This window comes from Hipposideros armiger, unplaced genomic scaffold (assembly GCF_001890085.2).
Source record: "Hipposideros armiger isolate ML-2016 unplaced genomic scaffold, ASM189008v1 scaffold_646, whole genome shotgun sequence".
Taxonomy (NCBI): Eukaryota; Metazoa; Chordata; class Mammalia; order Chiroptera; family Hipposideridae; genus Hipposideros; species Hipposideros armiger.
The window spans coordinates 211,443-233,171 of record NW_017731996.1 but is presented as its reverse complement, the minus strand read 5'-3'; the positions used below and the strand labels follow the sequence as shown (position 1 = coordinate 233,171).

Sequence of the window (21,729 nt, the reverse complement as noted above, 5' to 3'; positions counted from 1 at the left end):
GAGATTTCATAAATTTTTTTTTTTTTTAGAGATTGTATTGGGGAATTGGGAGAGGGGAACAGTGTTGGGGAATCGGGGAAGGGGAGCAGACAAGTTGCGGATCTTTGGTTCTTCAGTCTAGTTGTGGAGGACGTTGCTTCACTGGCCCATGTTGGTATTATTCATTGCAATATATATAAGAGCACAATATATATCATTGCGCTCTTCCTGGGTGAGGCAGATTGATCGCCGGCCTCTGGACGGCTGTTCACAGTGGCTCTTGGCAGCTCACACCGTCTGCTGGCCACCACGCTGTCTGCTGACCACACACGGTAGTTTATGGCAACCCACTGAAGCAGGGGCTGCAGCCTACGCCATCGCCAGCGACTCACTGCAGCCCAGCTCCAGGTTGAGCTGTTGTTCACCATCTTAGCTGTAGAGGGCAGTGTCACTGGCCCTCATGTGGGATCCGAACCGGGGCCCTGCTGCACAGAGCTGGCATCCCAAGCCAGCTCTTAACCAACGTGCCACTCAGCCGGCCCTGAGATTTCATAAAATTTAAATGAGCTAATATATGAGGAAACATTTTATATGTGTGCAAGCATCACACATTCTAAAACTGTAATGAAGCAGAGAAGATTGGCTGGTATCTCAGTAAATCCTGTGTGGGCACCTGTGAAGCATCCTGGTGTCTCCAATAACACCTCGCTGTTGCTCTTGTTTTTGGTCGCTTGCTTTCATGTTTGTCTTTCCAACTAGACCGTGAGCTGCTTGAGATAAAGGATTGTCTTAGTCATTTTTTTTGTAGAAATGTTAATTTATTTCTCCTTATGTAAGAGTAATACATGCTTATTGTAGAGAAAATAAAAATACATGAAGAAAATCAAGGTCCTGGTATTTCTTGTCTCTCAGACAGGGATAGCTATTAACTTTTTTTTTTTTTTTTTAAAGATTTTTTTTTATTGGGGAATTGGGGGGATGGGAACAGTACTGGGGAATTAGGGGAAGGGGAACAGACAAGTTGCTGTCATTTTGTTCTTCAATCTAGTTGTGGAGGACACTGCTTCACTGGCCCAAGTTGGCACCATCATTGCGCTCTTCCCTGGCGAGGCAGATCAGTCGCCGGCTTCTGGACGGCCGCTCACTGCGGCTGCTGGCCGCTCACGCTGGCTGCTGGCTACACAGGGTAGCCCATGGCAACCCACTGCTACAGGGACTGCAGCCTACGCCGTCGCCAGCGACTCTCGGCAGCCCAGCTCCAGGTTGAGCTGTTGTTCAGCATCTTAGCTGTAGAGGGCAGTGTCACTGGCCCTCATATGTGGGATCCGAACCGGGGCCCTCTGGCATCCCAAGCGAGTTCTTAACCATCGCGCCACTCGGCCGGCCCCGATAGCTATTAACTTTTGATGTGTTTCTTTCCGCTTTTTTTCTCTGCATGTATAGTTACAAGACTGACATTATATCACACATACAAGCATTGTCCCATGTCATTAAATATTCTTACAAAAATAAACACACAAAAATTCTTATATTGTAACCATTCTCCTATTGTTGAATGTGTAAGTTGATGCTTTTACACTGCCTAATTAAAGTGGTAAGAAACATTTTCATGCATAGGTATTTGTCTGATTTTCTAATTTTGTAGGACAAGTTTTTAGAAGGAAAATTTCTGGGTCAAAGGGTACAAATATTTTTAATGCTCTTGAGACTTCCAAATTGATTTCTAGAAAGATTGAACCAAGTTCCACTCCCACGAACAGTGTGAAATTGCACATCTCACTACGTCCTCATCTATCATGGGAATTATTATTAAAAATAAGGTTAAAACCTTAAAACCTATATATTTTTTAAGATTTTATTGGGGAATTGTGGGAGGGGACCAGCCAAGTTGTTGTTCTTCAATCTTCGTTGTGGAGGGTGCCAGTCGCCATCTGGCTTTCCATCGGCAGCTCATGGCCTCTAAGCTCAAGGTGCCGAGTTCAATCTTAGTTGCGGGTGGGCGTAGCCACCATTCCATGCAGGAGTCGAACCAGCAGCCTTGTTGTTGTTAAGAGTGCACGCCCTATCCATCTGGGCGGCAGCTCAGCTCAAGGTGCCCAGTTCAGTCTTAGTTGCGGCTGGGCGTAGCCCACCATCGAATAGGCAATCTTGTTGCTACACCAGCTGAGCCATCCTGCCACCTGTTGGCAACTCAGTGGCAGCTCAGCTTGGGTGCAGCGTCACTGGCCCATGTGGGAATCAAACCAGCGGCCCTGTTGCTCAGAGCATGCGCTCTTAAGCTAACTCTTAACCAATTGAGCCACTCGGCCAGCCCCAAGGTTAAAACCTTTTATATAATAAATATCCATTTACATTTCTTCTGTGAATTGTTCATCCTCTTGCCCAGTTTTCTATTGGGATTTTAATTATTTCCTTATTAATTTCTATGTAGTTTAAAAAAATCATTTTATTCTAGTTACCAAGTATAATACAAGATACTTAATAGGTAGTCCTTAAATATACCTTGGATTGTTAGTTAATTGTTCTGGGGACTTTTTAGGAACAAAAGCTGACTTTCTTAGAGGCTGACTCTTTCCTTTTCCCACCCAGGACACAGCTGGGCAGGAGCGATACCGGACCATCACCACAGCCTATTATCGTGGGGCCATGGGCTTCATTCTGATGTATGACATCACCAATGAGGAGTCTTTCAATGCTGTCCAAGATTGGTATGCGATTCATTCATTATCCATCCATCCATCCATCCATCCATCCATCCATCCATCCATCCATCCATCTATCCATTCATCCATCCACCAAACTGTTCAAGGAAACCTAACGTGTGCTAGGCCTTGTACTGTGTGCTAGGGAAATCTGGATGAATCAGACATGGCTCCTGTCCTCAAGGAATTCACAGATGAGAGAAGAGGACAGGCCAGTAAGCAGGCAATGAAAATATCAGGTGCAGTGATGAAGGGAGGCAGCAGGGCTGTGGGAACCCAGTGAAGGGCTCTGACCCAATTTGGGGAGTCAGGGAAGTTGTCCTGGAGTTGCTGACATATATGCTGCATTTTGTAAGATGAGCAGGAGTTAACCAGAGAGGTAAATGGATGAGAATGTTCCAGGAAAAGAATACAAATGTGCAAAGGTGAGAAGGTAGGTGAGAGGCTAGGAAGAGCAGAGGTCAGGAAGGATTTTGTATGCTGGGGTAAGGAGTTTGCATTTTATCCCCTAGTGATGACATTTGAACAGGGAACCAACAGGCTCAGATGACTGTGTTAGAAAGATCATTCTGGACGTAGTGGTAAGTGAGTCAACATACTGCTTTTCTATATAGTTTATCCCTGGGCCAGGCTGGGGGTCTGAGAGCACATCCAGGTCAAGATTCAATTTACAGTGAAAATCAGCACAGCTTCCCAGAGGCACAACCTCTGAGCAACTTACATCTTCCTTCCTGGATCATAACTTACAGGGAGAAGGAAGCATGAGGGGCAGGACAGGTGAAAAGGAGGGGCAGGACCCTGTGCCCCTAATCAGTGGGAAGGATGAAGATGGGAAAGGTGAAGCATCTATGCTGTGCTCTTCTTCAGAATCAAAGAGGCTGAGCAGGCCAGGGAGACAGCAGCAGAGCTGGCCAGTGCCCAGCTTTTCTCCTGCTCCCTGTTGCCAACAACTGCCCTTTGAGGACTTCTCTTTTCCCAAGAACATGCCATGATGGTATGAAGCACTGTTGGTGTCTTGGAGCCTTGGGCTGAGAGTGACCTTGCATGCTGCCTGCTGCACCCCCCTGTTCTGAACAGCAGTCCAGTGGGCCATCGTGTGTTGTCATTCACGGCTGTGTTCTCCTTCTCAGCCTCTTGGGCATCCTCTTCTTCCTCCTTTCTCCTCCTTCCCTTTAACAAATTCTCTCTACGTTTCTCCTTCCCTTCCTCTCTTTTCTCTTTACTCCATTTTTTCTCCTCCTTTTTCCTTTTCTTATTCCCTCCCTTTCCTCCAGTGGCTTCTCTTCCCTCCTCCCCTTCCCCTCCTTCCCCCATGGAGTGATTAGCTTTCTCTTTCAGCGTCTCCACACTGTGCTTTCCTTGTTGGCCTTGACCTCCTTCCTTTTCTCCATCAATCCGTGTTCATTCTGCCTCAGGAACACAGTGACTTTAACACCTGGTGACGATTCCTCTAAGAATAACCTGAGTTGCTAATCTGGGAGCTGAGAGTGGATGGGGTGAGAGGAGGCAGGAAACTGACAGGAAGAGTAGCATGGGGAAACATGGGGAGTTGGCACCAGTTACTGCCCTGAGGCTGAAGACTGTCTATCTCTCCCAAGCCCTGGCCTTTGAGTTTTGCCTCTGAGAAACTTGGTCCCAGCCTAGCCCCCACTTTCCATCTAAGCCCCAGTGCCCAGCAAGGAACCTAGCTCTTAGTTGATCCATAACAAATGGTGGTTAAGCAAATTTCATCCTTTGAGGGAATGGCTTCTCATCCTTAAAGAGAAGGTTGGTGATGGGATCTGCTTTAGGAGCAGGGTAGGTAACAGGTTCAGGTTGTAATTAGGATTGAGTTAGGTTGAGGGTCAATGTCAGTATAGGGTCATCATTTTAGACCTGCTTCAGAATTAACCATTTGCTGGCTTTTTCATTCATCAGATATTCACTGACAATCCCTCTGCTCTGTGCTCTGTACTGGGGGCTGGCACCCCAAAGATGAATAAGCCTGTCCCTGACCTTAAAGGAAGGACAGATAAATTCAGCCAAATGTAACAGTAGCCACAGTAAACATGTAGGGGACCAAAAGGGGAAGTAATTGTTTCTATCTGATGGGATTGTTGGGGACAGAGTTAGGCCCATCCCCACAAAAAGATGTCTCCACAATATAAGGGTCCTATTTTATTCCCTCTGTTAAATTTTTGTTTCCAATTATAGAAGTAAAACATACTTACTTTCAAAAATTTGAAAACTACAGAAAACTATTTTTTAAAAGTTTCATCGTCATTGTATGTGATGACATTTTGCTTTCTACAGTTAATCGTGATCTAAGGCCTCAGTAAAGGTTTATGAATCACAGAGGAGGAGGGAGAGGCTAGCTGGGCCTGGGGAAGTCTCCCCTCAAGGGATAAGGTACAAGCCATGGCAGAGCATCTGGGGAATGGGAGAGAAGGTTTGTAAAGTAGGAGGAAGGGTGATAAGGTTGGAGAAACAGGACGTGAATGGTGTTGAACACCTAACTGAGGGATCTAAACTTCATTGCATTGCTAGTGAGGGAGGTGGAGGGGGTAGAGAAAGCTTTAAGAAAGGATGTGGTCTTAGAGATGTTTTAGAAAGAGCCCTCTCCCTAGTGAGGAGGGGAATAGGCAGATGCGTTAGAAGAGGGCTCCAAAGAGCAAGGCGAGGTTTGCAACCAGGGCTCAGGGGTCAGCATCTGTGACAGCCAGTCGGGGCAGGTATCTGTCTGTCTGATATCAGCTGAATTCATTGACAGGAACTTAGGTGTTGCTATCCCCATGGATGGGAATTGGTTTCTTCAAGCTTCAAAGAGTCCTTTTTGGTCTAGGAAGGCGTCATTTACAGAATTCTCTCTCTGTCACTCTTTAGGGCTACTCAAATCAAGACCTACTCCTGGGACAATGCGCAGGTTATCCTGGTGGGGAACAAGTGTGACATGGAGGAAGAAAGGGTTATTCCCACTGAGAAGGGCCGGGTTCTCGCAGAGCAGCTTGGTATGTACACAACACGTGTGTGTTTGTGTGTTTGTGCGTGCATGTATGCATGGGAGTGTGACATTAAGGGTGTATTGTGATTGTGAATTATGTATGTAATGCGCTCTGTGTGTATTGTTTTATATTTGTGTGATGTACATATGGGCTTTGTGCTAACTAATTCATTATTTATGATACTTGTATATTTTGTGACATTGAATGTATAACTAAAACTTAAGTTTATGAACTCTTTTTTTACCAGCTCCTTCCACAAAGGATTTGAGGTATCTTATAAAAATCATCATAGTTTATCAATAAAAAACTAAATAAGTGAGAAAATTGAAGCACAGGGAAAGCAAAGGTTGGAAGAAAATAAGAGGAAGCCAAAGGTGAGATAAGTATATACAGAAGGTGCCAAAAAATGTATACAAATTTTAAGGAAAAAGCTGTATTAAAATTGTAACACTCAATATATACTGATAACAAAAGGTGAATACAAGTCATGTGCATACAGTTTTTTGGCACCCCTGGAATGTTGTAAATTCTTGGGCATGTGCAAGAGTTGGGCCAAAATATTGACTTTGAGCTTCCTAGCAACCATTGCAAAGAGGGAAATATAATCAGTTACATGGTTCAGAGGTGGTCCTCAAGATAAAAACAATCCCGTTATTCCAGAGAAGCACTGCTCTTCATAGGCAACTGTAGAGCACACTCTATCTGCTGATGTGACAATGTCTTTAATATCAAACATCTGTACTGCAACTACAACTCTGAACATTGTAGGCTGTGTATTTCACGTTTTCTTAATGTAAACTGATGCTTCCTCACCCAAACACAACTCACAACAAAAGTAATTGTATGAAGGAATGAAACAATGTGGTTTAAGTTTGCAGCTCAGTAATACTCTTTTTCCAAGGGTAAAGCATCTTAATCCTTGTGCTCCACTGAGACCCAGGTGCCTCAGGTGTGTCTCGATGGCCCCACAGGACTCCTGCTTACATTTGCTTAAAATAGCAGCTTTTTCTTTTTCTTTTTTCTTTTCCTTTCGTTTCGTTTCCTTTTCTGTATTGGTGTCCAATGTGAAAGCATCTTAGAGAAATCTTCTTCTAGAAGAATGGATGTACTGCTTAGCTTTTAGCCAGTCTCCCTAAGTATTTCTCACAACCTAGGTGTTGTAAGTTTTCAGGACTAAGGAGTTTAAAGTGATACTCTCTGACAGTTTCTGAAGTACAGATATTTGGGCTGGTAGGTGGGTAAACTATATATAATATACAAATGTGAATTGTGTGTTGTATATACTTGGATTTATTTCATATCCACAAATATTTATTGAGTGCCTATATGAAAGAATGAAGAGATGGTACCTGCTTGCATATGTTTGTATTATGTGTATTACATGTATGAGTATGTGTGTGTAAGGGGGTGTCCTCTACTTCTTCCTCCCCTCCCCTATTCCCCAGGGTGTTCTGGAATAGAAATCAGTGAACTATATGTGTTAAATAAATAGGGAGGTTAAGTCATTTTGGATCTTGCTGTTCTTACCCCATCACAGAGCTTCTCAGGGTCCAGAAAGTGCCTACACCCATTTGTGGTTCACAGAACAATAAGCATGTGGTGAAGACCACACCTGGATGACCTCAGGCTATCTCTATATGTCTTCAACCTGCTTTCCCCAGGAAAATTCCTAGCACTTTCCCTGGGCCAACTATGTCCCATCTGTTTGGAATGCTCTCTTCTTTGCCCCATCCCCTACCTTCATCCAGCCAGCAAACCCCCACTCAGCTTCCAAAACAGCTCAAACTTCATACCTTCTATGAAGCCTTTCCTGGCCCCTCAGAGCTCCTTTCTATGTGTCCTCACCAAACGTACATTATACACACAGTGGGCACAGTACTCATTGCACTTGGGTGCACTTGTTTTCTTGTCCATCTCCCAAAAGTTCCATGAGGACAACCAATGCATCTTGTGTATCTTTGTACCCACAGTGCCTAGCATATGGCCTGTCACTAAGTAAACACTGCAAAAATATGATTTGATTAAATTTTTATTATGTTAAGTATTTGGCGACTTCATTTTACCTCAATCCAACTAAGACTTCCTGAGTACGTACTCTATGCCAGGTACTGTGCTGTGAATTAAGATACATTCCCTGGTCTGAAGGACAGAAACATTGATACCCCAAGTGATCAGTGTTGTGACAGAGAGATGTGCAGGGGATTTGTGCGAGCACAAAGGAGGCACCTAATTCAGTTGGGGTCAGAGAACATGAAGCTCAAGCTGAGTCTTGAAGACAAGTAGCAGACAAGTGAGGAAAAGGCAAGGACATTCTAAGCAGCAGTGTTAACACTGACAAAAGCAAGAAATAACACATTGTGTTCAGGGAACCAGGAATCATGGGATTGTGTGAGCCTAGAGTAGTGTTTCCCAAGAAGAGAGACCCATGCTACTGTAAGTGTGAAAGATGATTTTATGTGTTTAGTTTGATGTGTATTAGAAAAAAAATAGAATTAGCATGTCAAGCCCTTAGTTAAACAAGACTAAGTTTTTAAAAAGTGAGATAGTTTTATATTAGTAAAAATGATAGCCAGCATGCCAAGCCCTGATAACTAAGATTTTTAAAAAGTGAGTCGGTTAAGTATTTATTAGGTGTTTACATTTGCCAGGCACTATTTTAAATGTCTTAAAGTATAATATTACTCATTTAATTTAATCCCTCTGGGGCCCTCTGAGACATGTACTTTTCTTACCTCCAAGTTTTTTGTTTTTTTTTTTAACAAATGAGAAAACTGAGGCACACAGTAGTTGAGTAATTTGCTTAGGTCACACAGCTAGTAAGTACAGTCAGAATTTGAACCCAAGCAGTAGTCTGGCTTCAGAGCCTGTGCTCCTAACTACTTAACCTCATTATAGAGTAAACATGGTAATAATGGGTGATACATGTTGAGCCAGGCCTTGCATGAAATGCCTTGCATTACTTATTTAATTCTCACTATAACCCTTCAAGGTAGGTACTATAGGTCACGTCCAATACTCTGAAAAATGAAGTTCAGAGAGGTTAAATAACTTTCTCATAATTACGCAGTTAGGAAATGATGACATCAGGATAGATCTATGAAATTTATGTAGGAACATAGATGGAAGTGAGATTAATTCTTAGTATGGGGTTTAGGGAGGCACTTGAAGAGGACCTTAATGAATTGGTGAGATTTGGGCAGGTCAAGGTAACCCATCTCTGTCCTACACAGCTTCCTGAGTTTTCCTCTATTGCTTACCAGAACTTTTCTACTTACATATCCATTTCTCTTGCTAGACCTCGAGAGCAGCCAGGGTTATTTGTTTCATTATCCCAAGCACCCAGAACAAGGTAGATATTCATTTATGTATACATTTATTCACTTATTCATTGAAAAATATTTACTGAGCACTCTGAGCCAGGTTCTGTTTTGGCACTTGGGATATAGCAGTGAACAAAACAGCTGTGATCTTTACTGTCATGGAACTAATGGGGAAAGAGACATTAAACAAATAATTATACAAATAAATATATAATTTTAATTGGTATAAATGGCTGAATTATATGGTATGTGAATTATATCTCAATAAAGCTGTTAAAAATTGTGATAAGTTCTGCATGAGTTAGGACTAGTTATGGCAACCGATAAAATCCCAAGTCAAACTAGCTTTAATTAAAAAAAGAAAAGAATTTATTAGCTCATGTAGCTGGGAAGTCCAGAAAACTCAGGACACAATTGCACTCTCTCCATTTCTCAGCCTTGCTTATCTCTTCAGCCTCCTTCTCTAACCAAACTCTGCTTGGCGGGGGGAGTAAGATGGATGATGGCAGCTCCAGATTAATATCTTCCCAAATCCTGAAGAGAGAGGCCTTTTCTCTCTCACCCACCATAGATCGATCCCGGGAAGACTATGATTGGTCACCTGTGAATTACATGTCTGTCCCAGGGGCTAGGGGAGGCAAATATTATAACCTGTAGTCCCACCACAACTGTTTAAAATAGTGGTTTCCTAAAGGAAAGAATGGTGGGCTTATAAAAGTAACATAAGTTACAAATGCTATGAAGAAAGGAAAAAAGACAGACCTAATTTTAGGCTGGAGAGTCAAGATCTGAGAAAGTAACACTTAAGTTGAGAATGAAAGGATGAGAAAAAGTTAGTCAGGCAAGTAGTGAGTATGCAGGTCTGGGGGTGGAGGGGAGTGTTTCATACGAAGACTAATCACAAAACAAATTATATGATTCCATTTATTTGAACTGTCCAGAATAAGCAAATACAGTAAAACCTTGGATTGCAAGTAATGTGGTTTGTGAGTGTTTTGCAAGATGAGCAAACATTTTTAATGTTTTAACGTGGTAAACGAGCGATGTCTTGCAATACAAGTAGTTTGTTTCTTCACTTTGAAAACAAGAAACCCTTTCATTATACTTAAAAAGTCCCAATATAAAAAAATACTATCACCTTTTTCCAGTTCATTTTCAGCTGTTTATACAGTCATGCCTTGGTTTGCAAGCATAATTCTTTCTGGAAACAAACTACTCATATTGCAAGACATTGCTTGTTTACCAAGCTAAAATGTACTAGAAATGCTTGCTCATCTTTTGGAACACTCACAAACCACGTTACTCACAATCCAAAGTTTTTCTGTATATATATATATATATATATATATATATATTTGGGGGAGAGAGAGAGAGAGAGAGAGAGAGAGAGAGAGAGAGAGAGAGAGAAAGTAGGTTAGCTCAGGTCTAAGGGGAATGAGAAGATTGGAGAATGATAGCCAGTGGGTATGGGATTTCTTTTGGAGTTGCTGAAATATTCTAAAATTGATGATGGTGATGGAAATTCACACAATTTCCCATTCATCACTCAGACCCCACAGACCCTTATACACTGCCTTGCTTAGCTTAGGTGCTTGATAAATGTTTTTTTGGATTGGGATGAACAATTGAAACCTTGCATCACTGAGCCTGGTTGCAGAGAAAAAAAGACCTAGGTGGCATTGATAATACCTAACTTTGGTGCAGTGACTTATAGTTCCCAATGTGCTTTCACAACATTCTCTTGTGATCCTCACTCTCGCTCCTTGCCTAGAAGGTTGCATTGTCATCAGCTCCATTATACTGAAAAAACGGAGTCCAGACCACTTGTGTTTTCTTGCACACAATGAGCTGTGCCACATTTCTGTGTCTTTATTTTTTCTTTTAAAGATTATATAACCTTTTTTGTCATATAGGTAGTAGGTGGTAGGCCCAGTACTCAAATCAGCCTTTGGACTCAAAATCCTAGGGCTCCCATTATATCATCCAATGGTGTTTTCCCAAAAGCCTGCCATACTTTCTCTTCAAATTTCCACCCTCGTCACAATGTTAGTGAGATATATTTAGATGATGTTGTGGTAACACATAACCTGAGTCAGAAGCTTAGATAATTAATTGGTTTTTGTTGTTGTTGTTGTTTGTTGTTTTCTCTTACATTACATGCCACTGCCAGCCAGCTGCGACTCTGTTCCATGTGTCTTCTTACTCTGGGATCCAATCAGGGATGGCTAAACCACACAAAGGCTCTTAAAGCTTCTGACGAGACTTGCGATGCCCACATCCATTGGCCAAAGCAAGTCACACAATCAAATCTGGTGTTGATGAAATGGGGAGATACATTCCTCCCACAAGGAGGCACTACAAGCCACTTGGAAATATGTATGGATATAGACTCTTCTACAGGTAGGGCAGTGAATAATCTGCCACAACCATTGACCACATGATGGACCCTGGGGACACAGAAGTGAATGAGTTCCCTGCCCTCAAAATCCTCATTGACCAGGGAAATAAAATAGTAGAGAGATCATTTCAATATCCTTTGGGTAGGTTTGTGCCAGTCCTTAGCCTGTTTGTTATCATTCTTCACCTGCCTCCTGCTCTGTCTTTCTCCTGCAACCCCCTCTGGGGTGTTGACCTTTGCAGGCTGTGTTTCCCAGGCTCCTGTGAACGTGGCTTCTGACTGGGTTAGCCAAGGAGAGACACCTGCAGGTGACTGGAAGTGGGGAAAAGGGAGATACCTGCATATCCACTCCCCCACGCCTCCTTAGCCAGCTCCTCCTGTGGAGGCTGCTCCTCTTCTCTGACTCCTGCTCCCATGGTTCTAGCATCCTTTGGTTCCGGCAATAGATTTTTTGTTTTGTTTTGATTTGGTTTTTTGCTTTTGATAATCTTTGGGTTCCCTCAGTATTCTATTTGGCTCTTAGTGCTTCTATCACCTCTATACCCAATTCCCTTTGGATTAAATATTAAGATTCCCACTTTCCTGTTGGGGTCTGTCTGAAACTATCATGTAAGGTGCCATGGGAGTAGCTGGCAGAGGTACATTGTATGTTCTGAGTGGTGGAGATGGGGTGGGAAGAGAAAGAGAAGGCTCTCTGGAATCAGTGATTCCACAGGTAAGTAATGAAGATGATTAGGCTAGAGAGTAAGAGCATGAGCAAAGGCACCAAATGAGAAAGCGTTGATGTTTCTGGAGCATGGTGTGAGCCAGGAAGATGAGGCTGGAAAGTAGATACAGGCCAAGCCATGAAGGGTCATGAGTGTTAAGCCAATGATATTGCATTAATTAGACCTCTTTCAGTTCCAGTGACACAAATGCGAGTCAAAATAGCTCAACATATAAGACGGGGCATAGCTGAAGCAAAATGGAAGAGAAAGTCGCTGGAAATGAGATGGTCAATAAGTTAACAGTCCAGGGTGTTGGATGGATTGTCCACATGAAACCCAAAGTTCCTGAGAATGAGAACAATCCTGGGTGGAAAGGAAGACAGCGAGTCCTTTGTCAGAATCATCAGTGACCAGGGCGGGTGTGAGTTGAAGATTGACATATGAAGAAGGGGAGGTATCAGAGCAAGATGGAGAGAGATTTGAATATGTAAGCGAAGGGGTAATGTTCTGGGGGCAGTGTCAGGATGAGAAGAGGTGAGTTTAGCTGGATGTAAGTTTGTGGAGTTTTTTTTAAGATTTTTATTAAAAAATATAGCTAACATACAATATTATATCAGGCATACACCATAGTTATTTAACATTTATATACCTAAAGAAGTGATCACTACAAGTCCAGCAACCATTTGACACTGTACCATGCTATCACAATATTATTGACTATGCTCCCCATGCTGTACATTGTATCCCCATGACTTATTTGTTTTATAGCTGGAAATTTGAACCTCTTATTCCCTTTCACCTTTTCTTCCCTTTTTAAATTTATTAATTACAGTTGACATTCAATATTATTTTATATTAATTTCAGGTGTACATCATAGTGGTGAGACATTTATATCATTTAAGAAGTGATCCACCTGACTAGTCTAGTACTCATCTGGTACTATACATAGTTATTACCATATTACTGACTATACTCCCTACGCTTTACTTTACATCCCATGACTATTTTGTAGAATAACTACCAATTTGTACTTCTTAATCCCTTCACCTTTTTCACCCTGTCCCCAACCCCGCTCTGCAAATTTCTGAATAGAAATCTGAGGTCAAATTCAGAAGCAGGCAGTGTGGACGTAGTCTATGGGTCTGTGGGTCTCTGACAGCTGCCTTTGGACTGGATGGGTAAATACACTCATTTTGGGGTGGAAGGAATCATGTCAGATCCAGTTAAGAATTGGGCCCTATTAAGACAGCAGAAATCCCATCATTCTGAAACCAATTAAAGGTAGGAAAGGACTAGGGGGGCTAGTCTGATTAATTGGTTATCATCTTTCTGACCTCAGTAGATTCTCAGCTCCTGAGAATTCTTACTAATGAACCTGAGGAAAAGGTTATCATGTGGGCCTACTAATGAAGAATCTTCCAGGAGACTGACAGTAAATTGGGGAGTGGAGTGCACTTGGAGTTGTTCCGCTAGCAAAAGAGACCTATGAGCTGGCTGGGCGCATGAGCTAATTACTTAAATCAGAGTTCTCACACCTTGGGTATCTTTGAGATGACAGTGAAGACATGGCCTCGGCATGACATATGAGCTCTCCGTGTTTGGCCACCTACCACCTCATCTCTCACCACTTTGAGCTTTTTGTTCTAATGATAACAAACTACTACAGTCATTCTACCATATACCAAGGCTATTTTTTTGCCCATTATCTGTGCACAGGCTGTTTCCCCTGCGTGGTATGTGCACATGCATGTGCTCACACACACACTCACAATCACATGCCTTTATCTAGCTGATATCTTCTTAGGAATCAGCTTCTCTAAGAAGCCTCCCCTGGCCTGCAGGCTCATTTAGGTACCTCCTTTGTGCCCTGACAGTCCCCTGGCTGCCCACCATTGCAGCGTTTACCACAATAATATTGTCACTATATCTCTCCCACACTAGACTAGAAGTTTCTTAAGGGTAGCAACTGTGTCTGATTCACCTCAGTGTCCCCAGTGCACAGCACAGGATCTGCCATGCTTGTTGAGCTGAGTTCTTATAACCCGCCCAACCCCCACCCTCCACCGTCCACATCCCCTCAAACACATCCTCCATGCTCATTCCAACTTCCTTCGTTCATCTGTTCATTCAGCCAGCACTCAGCAAGCACCTACTTCAGCTGGGGCAGGGGCTCAGATGGATGACACGGTTCCTGCTCGGGGAGCTCCCTGTCAAATGGACTTCTCCTTGGAGGGTAACATGTGTCATGGCAGAAGGAAGCACAGAGGAGAATGAAGAGGCCCTTGCTAAGCTGAGTCCTGAAGAATGAGAAGTTAGTTAGGTGAAGAGATTTGCTTGGTTCTGGCCTTAAAGGCTCCCATCCCACTAACTTCTGGAAGCTTCCTCTCCCTCTCCTCCTCTGCCATTCTCTCTCTGCACTGCACTCCTGCACAGCTTCTGGTTTGCTTTACCTGGGTTAGAAATGTTCGAGTGTGTTCTGTCAGTGTTCTAGCTGAGAGCAGGACAAGGGGACCTAAGGGATAGGGCCCTGGCTTATGCCCCATCTCTGAGCCTCGGTTTCCCTATCTGTAAATTACAAGCCATAACTCTTGACTCACCCCAGCCCCCACACGTTTGTTTTAAAATTGTATTTGTGAACTGTTAAGGACTCTGCACATATGAGGGATTGACACTCTGATTAGTGTGTCTTTTCCCCACAATTAGATTTGGTCTTCCTTTGTCGCTGGCACTCAACACCAGAACTGGCACAAAGCCAGTGTTCAATAAAAGACCTGAGTTATTGACAATGAGTGATGAAGAAAATGAGGGTTCCCCCAAAGGTCCTGGGAGACAATGCAGGGGGAAGGAACTGGGACTAAGGTGAGCTGGGAACATAAGGGAAAGGGGATTGCCATGTATTCCACATGCCAATCACATCACATACTTTTGTGCATTTAATTCTCAGTACTACCTTATGAGGTAGGTAATAGTCACTCCGTTCTACTCGTACAGATGAGGGAACAGACTGAGAGAGGTTAGGCAACTTGCCTGTGGTCACATAGCTGGTAACTGACAGAGACTATATTCAAATCCAGGCTATCTGACTCCTGAACCTCTTCCCACTGCCCGTCTGCACAACATGGCATGTACTCCCCTCAATGCCAGTTCCTCAGAAGGCATTTGTGCCCCTGGCCTTGATCTTCATCTAAACTGATAGTTTAAGCCTATTTATTTCTTTACTTGTTTGCACCTTTCCTAGGCAAGCAACAGCCCCTGTCCCCTAACACTGTCACAATAAGCCAGCCAAAGGCCAGAGAGTCAATTTTTTATGATATTCATTAAGGAAAAGCTATATGCTAAAGGGTCTCTGAAGCTGACTAGGTTTCTACAGCTTGAGGATAATGAGCCAGCAGCTGTCTCCTTCTTCATCACATGCCCACAATTAGCAGGCACTTCTGCAACTTGCCTTTTTCTCAGATCAGGAAATGGGCCACCGGAGAAACTGTCATCTAGAGGTGGGCTGGCAGGAGTTGTGAGTGTCTTCAAGCTGGAATGGCCAGGGGAAGAGAAGCCTTGTTTGTACCTGGGGGCTTCAGCCTTCTTTGTGGACAGTGGGATAGGAGGGAGGGGGAAAGAGACCCCCCTCCTTTGTGAGAGAAGATGAAAAAGAGGGAGAAAGAAAAAGAGGGAGGTGAGAGGAGCAGATGAAAGAAGAGCAGAAAGAAACCATCATAACAGGCAACTTTTGAACAGCACTTTATCCATCACCTCACTCAATCCTCCCAATCGCTCTCAGCTGGAAGACAGTTATTATTCCTGTCGGGGAATAAGTTCAGGGAGTTTGAGATTCAGAGAGGTTAAGTGACTCAGAAAGATGAAGTGACTTGTCCAGATTCAGACACTGCGGTAGTCAGATGAAAAGCAGAGGAGGCCAAAGATAATTGTAAAGGAAGAAAAAGATATAATCGGGGGGTGGGGGGTGCGGGGAAGGTAAATGAAAGCGAGAAAGAGGAAGAAATGGGAGTCCAGGCTGTGTATGGACTTGGGAACCAGCCAAACCCAGATCTAAACCCGATTTCCACTGATACAGCCATGTGACTTTGTATGAGTTATGTAATCTCTTGGAGCCTTCATTTTCTCATTTATAAATTTATATTTACCAAACAGGCTGCTATAAGGAATAAGTAAGATGATATTTGTAAAGCTCCTAGCATAGAGTCTGGCACATAGTAGGTGCTCAGTAAATAGTAAGGGTCCCAAGGAGACAGTGCGAGGAACGTAAGGGAAACAGAAGGAGCTAAAGTGAAAAAAACGGAAGAAAGAAGCTTTTGAGGATAAATAAAGATAGATTCAGAAGGAAGGGAAAGAGAAAGATAAACAAACGAGAGGAGAGAGTAGGCTGGGCCAAGGAAGTGAGAGAGAAGGTGGCTTATGCTTCTAAGGGCTGCCACCAACCTGGCCAAGATTCCGCAGACGGGAAGCAGCCACTTTGTCTGAATCAGGAGGACCTTTCTTATGTCTCCTGGGACAAGCAAGTTCTAGTCATCATCACAGAAAGCGTTGTTAAGGATCTCAAGGTACAGAACAGACAAGAATGTCTCATGCGTTAGGCACAGATTTTTCTGGGCCTTTTGTTGCATTTATGAGGGGAGGGAACGATTCAGGGGAATTCTAGGGCAATTCAGGGAGGAGGAACCCCATTTAGTGGAGAAAAGCCAGTGTGTCTGTGAGTAGAAAGGGCAAATGGAGCTTTGCTTATTCAGTGTGGGTCTTGGGGTGCCTCCCAGAGACCGGACTAGAGCTGGCCAGGTTGGGGTGAGTGGGAGGCAAAGGAAAGAGAAGGATAAAAGCTTTGGTCAAAAAAACTAAAGCCTGGGCTTCTCATACTGGTGCCTCTACTTATCCTGGGCAAGTCAGCATATTTCTCTAATCTGCAGTGTCTACATTAGTGACATGGGGAGGGTCTGCCTGGACGATCCTTCCCCCTGCGTGACCGGAGAATCAAATGACATAATGGATGTGATAAGTGCTTTGGAAACTGTGAAGCACTGAGTGTACATATTGAAGCATTCACTCTATCAGAAAATATACCTAATGACCCCCCTAATGACCCAGGCACAGGGCTATATACTTTACATGCATTATCTTCTTTAGTCCTTGAAGTACTTCTATGAGATAGGTAAAGTTATTGCTATTTATAAACCAGGGCATTGATTCATAAAGAGATTCGGTAACTTTCTGGGGGTTGCACAGCTGGCTAGTGGTAGAGCCAGGATGTGTCCAGTTCTAAAGCCAGGGCAGGTAATCACTGCCGTGTACCACCCCGCTGAAGCAGAATCCTCTGCCTTTAGGCCTCTGCTTCACTCCTGAGTACTGGCTGTATTTATCCAGTTTTCTGGCCAGGGCACATGAAAGGGAAGGGGAAAACCTTACCTGTATCCCTCTTCTCTCCTCAGGGTTTGACTTCTTTGAAGCCAGTGCCAAGGAGAACATCAGCGTGAGGCAGGCCTTTGAGTGCCTGGTGGATGCCATTTGTGACAAGATGTCTGATTCGCTGGACACGGACCCCTCTGTGCTGGGCACCTCCAAGAACACCCGTCTGTCAGACACCCCACCGCTGCTGCAGCAGAGCTGCTCCTGCTAGGCAAGGCCTAGCCTCCCGCTGTCCCCTCATTGTGGCCCCACACCCACCCGGCTTCCCCAGTTACACTCTGTCCACCCCCAGTCCCGAGCCTGTTGAGCCGCTGCCGTTCATTGCCTGCAGTGGAGGTGGAAGCATGCCCCTGGGGTTCTCTGCAGATTATCCCACTTTTAGACACTCAGCACTAGACTAACAGTCAGGTCACAATGTGGGTGGAGAGTCACTTTATAAAAGAAGACTCCATTTTACAAAGGGGATTCACTACAGGGACTTGGAAACCAATTTTTTTTTCCGCCTTTAAAATAAGATTTCCTCCATTTACCAAAATTTGACACACACACATACTTTTCAGGCCTGGCCAGCTGTGTAAAGTGAGGCCCACCTGCACAAAACTAATCCAATTAAAGAAAACCTCCCTATACAGAACATGCTTGTTTCATATCAGGTTCCCTGTGGGGCTTCCTCTCACCTCAAGTCAAGCATCGGCTTTAAAAGCCCTATGCCTGTTGTCACGGATGCCCACAGGGCCTGGGCAGTTGCTGTGGTGACAGGCCAGAGCTAATCTCCAGAGAGCTCAGACTCTCTAATGATGCTGAGGGAGCAAAGGCTGAGTCAGAAACACACTTGAAAGAAAAAGATTATTCCCTGCAAAATGTCAAATTTTCCTTCTATATGAAAGAGCAAGCGAGGGAGCTCAAGGAAGATAAAGAAAAAGAGAAACAGAGGCAAGATAAAGAAACTGGACATGGTTTCTGATTTTGCTGCTTTCCAGCTGGCTCTTAACAATGGGAACTTTATGAAATTGGTCACTAGTTCTTAGACTCCCAGGATCTGGAAAATTTAGTGTGGTAGGATCCCAAATTTGACCTAGCCTGACTAGTTACAATCCTCTGACAGGTGGCTGTCAGGCCTCACAACCAAATCTCTTCCTCTAAAGCACACCTTCTGGGGATGAGAGCTCATTGTCCACACCATTTCTGGGCAGCTCTCATAATCAGAAAGTTTTCCTTGCTTTAAGCTCAAATCTGCCTCCTAGAAATTCTTCCTTTTCTCACGCAATTTGTATCAGCTCTGCTGTCAGAGACCTCACAGACTCTGCTCCCTCTGCCCCCTGACACCCTTAGATGACTGAAGAACAGAAATTGTGATCCCTGGGATCTGTCGTTTTTATGTCAAAGAGTTCTAATTTCATCTGCCATTCTACATAGGGTCTCTCCCTATCCTGCGTTTTCTTCCAACCCATCTTTCAATCACTCCTGAATAGTCCAACTGGAAAATGTGATTCAAAACAGAATAAATCTAAGGGGAGGGCATGACCCTGACAAAATTGGGAAAGCTAAACTCAGATGTCCCAATCTCAACCTCATGTTTCTGGAAGTAAAACCTTAGTTTCTACCAAAAATCAGATGTGAAACCACTCCTGGTGGAAACCGCTTAATTACATACCTGAAAACACACACATACACACACAAAACAAAAAACAAAACCCTGTGAAACAAACTGAATGGATTAGCTCGTGATTCTAGCTTGTTTGGACACAGCAAATGTTTGGTTTTTTTAGCTGAAATAATGACACGGAACTAGTGATGATTCTTAAAAATCTTTCCTCCCAGCACTGGCCTGAATCCCCAGCTTCCCTATGTACTAACATACCTCCTCAAAAGTCAGTGGGGGAGAGAGGAGACTCTTCCAAGTTTCCTGTCCATTTCAAATGCAGCTCATTGTCCTAGGAAAGTGCATTAAATAGCAACGGGTCCAATGGACTACATCAAAGTAACCCTCCAGAATCAGTCTTATGGAGATGTTGCTTTCCCTGATGCAGTGCAGAGGACAGAACTGTGGCCTTAGAATCAAGAGGCCTGCACTCTTTCCTTAAATCAAGCGTGACTCTGGACTAGTGACTCCCCATCTCTAAGTCTTGATTTCCCACTTATAAAATGACGGGGGGTTATTTGGGTAATCTTACAGGTCCCTTCTGGCACTAATAACTCTTTGTTTCATCTTCATCATTTCAGTTGATCTGCAAAATAAACCCTAGAGGTGAGGATTATCACCCCAATGTCATTATAGCTAACACTGATGTCAGACTTATTCTATACTAAGCATTGTTCCAAGCACTTTACTTGTATTTACTCATTTATCTTCCCAACGTCTTTGTGAGGGAGGCACTATAATCAACCTCATTTAAAGATGAGGAAACTAAGGTACAAAGAAATTTTCTAGTGGGGCCTAAAGTCAGACAATGAGTAAATGATAGAAAATGGGTTCAAATCAAGGCAGTAGGCTCCAGGGTCTGTGCTCTTCACATTGTATGCTACATTTTTTATAGATAAACTATGATCCAAAGAGGTTAAGGGATGTGGCAAAATTGCACAACTAGCAAGTGTAAGAGCTATGTTAGGATTCAATCCCAAAGCCATCAGATGTCAAGTCTACTCTAACATTTATGTCCCTAATCTGTTAATAGATTGTTCAACGATTCAGACTAATCTGAGGTGATGAATGTCTAACACTTCTGGAAAGCAGTCAGTCTCTTAGGCAACCAGGTCCCATGGGCCTGAACTGAAAATGCCCAACGCTTCTCAGGCCCAAGCCGTGGCTTTCCCTGTACCTGCCTCTGTCAGGCAATTCTTACTGAGCTCTCAGGCAGTACTTTGAAACAGCCTCCCTGCTTTAGCAATGGGGCATTTGGGGGAAGTGACTTGATCAACTTCTCTGACCGTGGAAGAACGTGGTCCCTTCATAAGGCAGTGGTTCTGGCTGTGCTTTTTACACTGTAAAGTCCCATACGAGTCAGGGATAATTGCTATTTTTCTGGCCAGTAACATCCAGTAAAATCCTACTATCAGGGTTTAAGACTGAGCTCCTCATGACCCCTGGGTATTTTAGTACATATAGCAAATAATCTTTTCTCTCCTACTGAGTATCCAAGCAAAGATTGAGAAAAAATTTTTTTTTAACTGTCAAATTTTTTAAAACTAAGGAGCCAGTTCAAGGGAGCAAGCACCTTTACAACAGAAAGAATCAAGAGTTAAATGTAACAGTGGCAAACTCTTCTACTGGTGACAAACAGACCTGCTTGTTAGCTGGCAATTCCCCAGCCCTACTCTGTGACCTCGCTTCTGCCGAGTGGAAGGCAGCAGCTTCCAGCTGATGGCAGTGAAATGTTCATCAATCACAGTAATAGCGCAGTTAGCCACCAAGGTTCAAGCTGCATAATATGTGTTAGTGGCAACTTGTCCTGGCTTTCATCTTATTTAACAATCCAAATAAAAGAAGATTAAAGAACAACAACAACTCTTGACCTCTAAAGAGGCGAAAGTAGGCCAAACGTGCAATACAGTATTGTAGCTATTTATAGAATTTGTCTTAAATGCATGTGTATCTGTAAATACAAAGTGATTCGTGACTATTATTGTCTCCTTAGTCTGCAGCATTATTAACTTCTAAAGGCCGCAATGGGGTAGAGTGTACTGAATGGTCACAGACTCGTCAAATATGAAATTTGGAAGGGAGCTTAGAGAAAATCTTGTCCAGGCCCCTTGTTTTACAAGAAGGAAGGTTGCGGTTCAGAGAGAGGGAGGAAATTTCCTAAGGTCACCCTGAGAGGGCATTTGTAGTGGACCCAGGACTAGGTCTTGGATCACCTCTGGAAAAAATTCACCTATTCTATATTTATGATGGGCCTGGCACTATTACCTATTTGATAAATAAAGATGAAAACAAATGATCCCTGCCTGCAAGGTACCTACAGTCTAATGGAAGTGTGTTTCTAAGATATTATTATCCTCATTTGGCAGGCAAGAATACGTAGCCTGGTAAAAGTTAACTTGCCTTAGCTACACACTAGGATTATTTGAACTCACCTCTATCTGACTCATGCTCTCTCAATTTTCCTCTTCAGATTGTCTCTCAGATGAAGGGTACATGGGGTGGTGATGGTGACACGTTCCCAAGGTTCTCAGAGTTTATTAAATAACCTCAGTTGGACATTGGTTTCACACTTGCTTTGTGTCTGCAC

At 43.4% G+C, this 21,729-nt stretch overlaps 1 protein-coding gene across 1 annotated transcript in view; it reads left to right on the top strand.

Moving 5' to 3' along the window:
* RAB3B (RAB3B, member RAS oncogene family) overlaps positions 1-21,438 on the top strand; it is a 76,756-nt gene extending 55,318 nt beyond the window's left edge. The window contains exons 2-4 of the mRNA XM_019625924.1: positions 2,569-2,687; positions 5,544-5,668; positions 17,524-21,438. Of these exons, the coding sequence (XP_019481469.1) occupies positions 2,569-2,687; positions 5,544-5,668; positions 17,524-17,711 (432 nt within the window). The 3' untranslated portion in view covers positions 17,712-21,438. The remainder of the gene's footprint in view (positions 1-2,568; positions 2,688-5,543; positions 5,669-17,523) is intronic.
* The last annotated feature ends 291 nt before the right edge of the window (positions 21,439-21,729 follow it).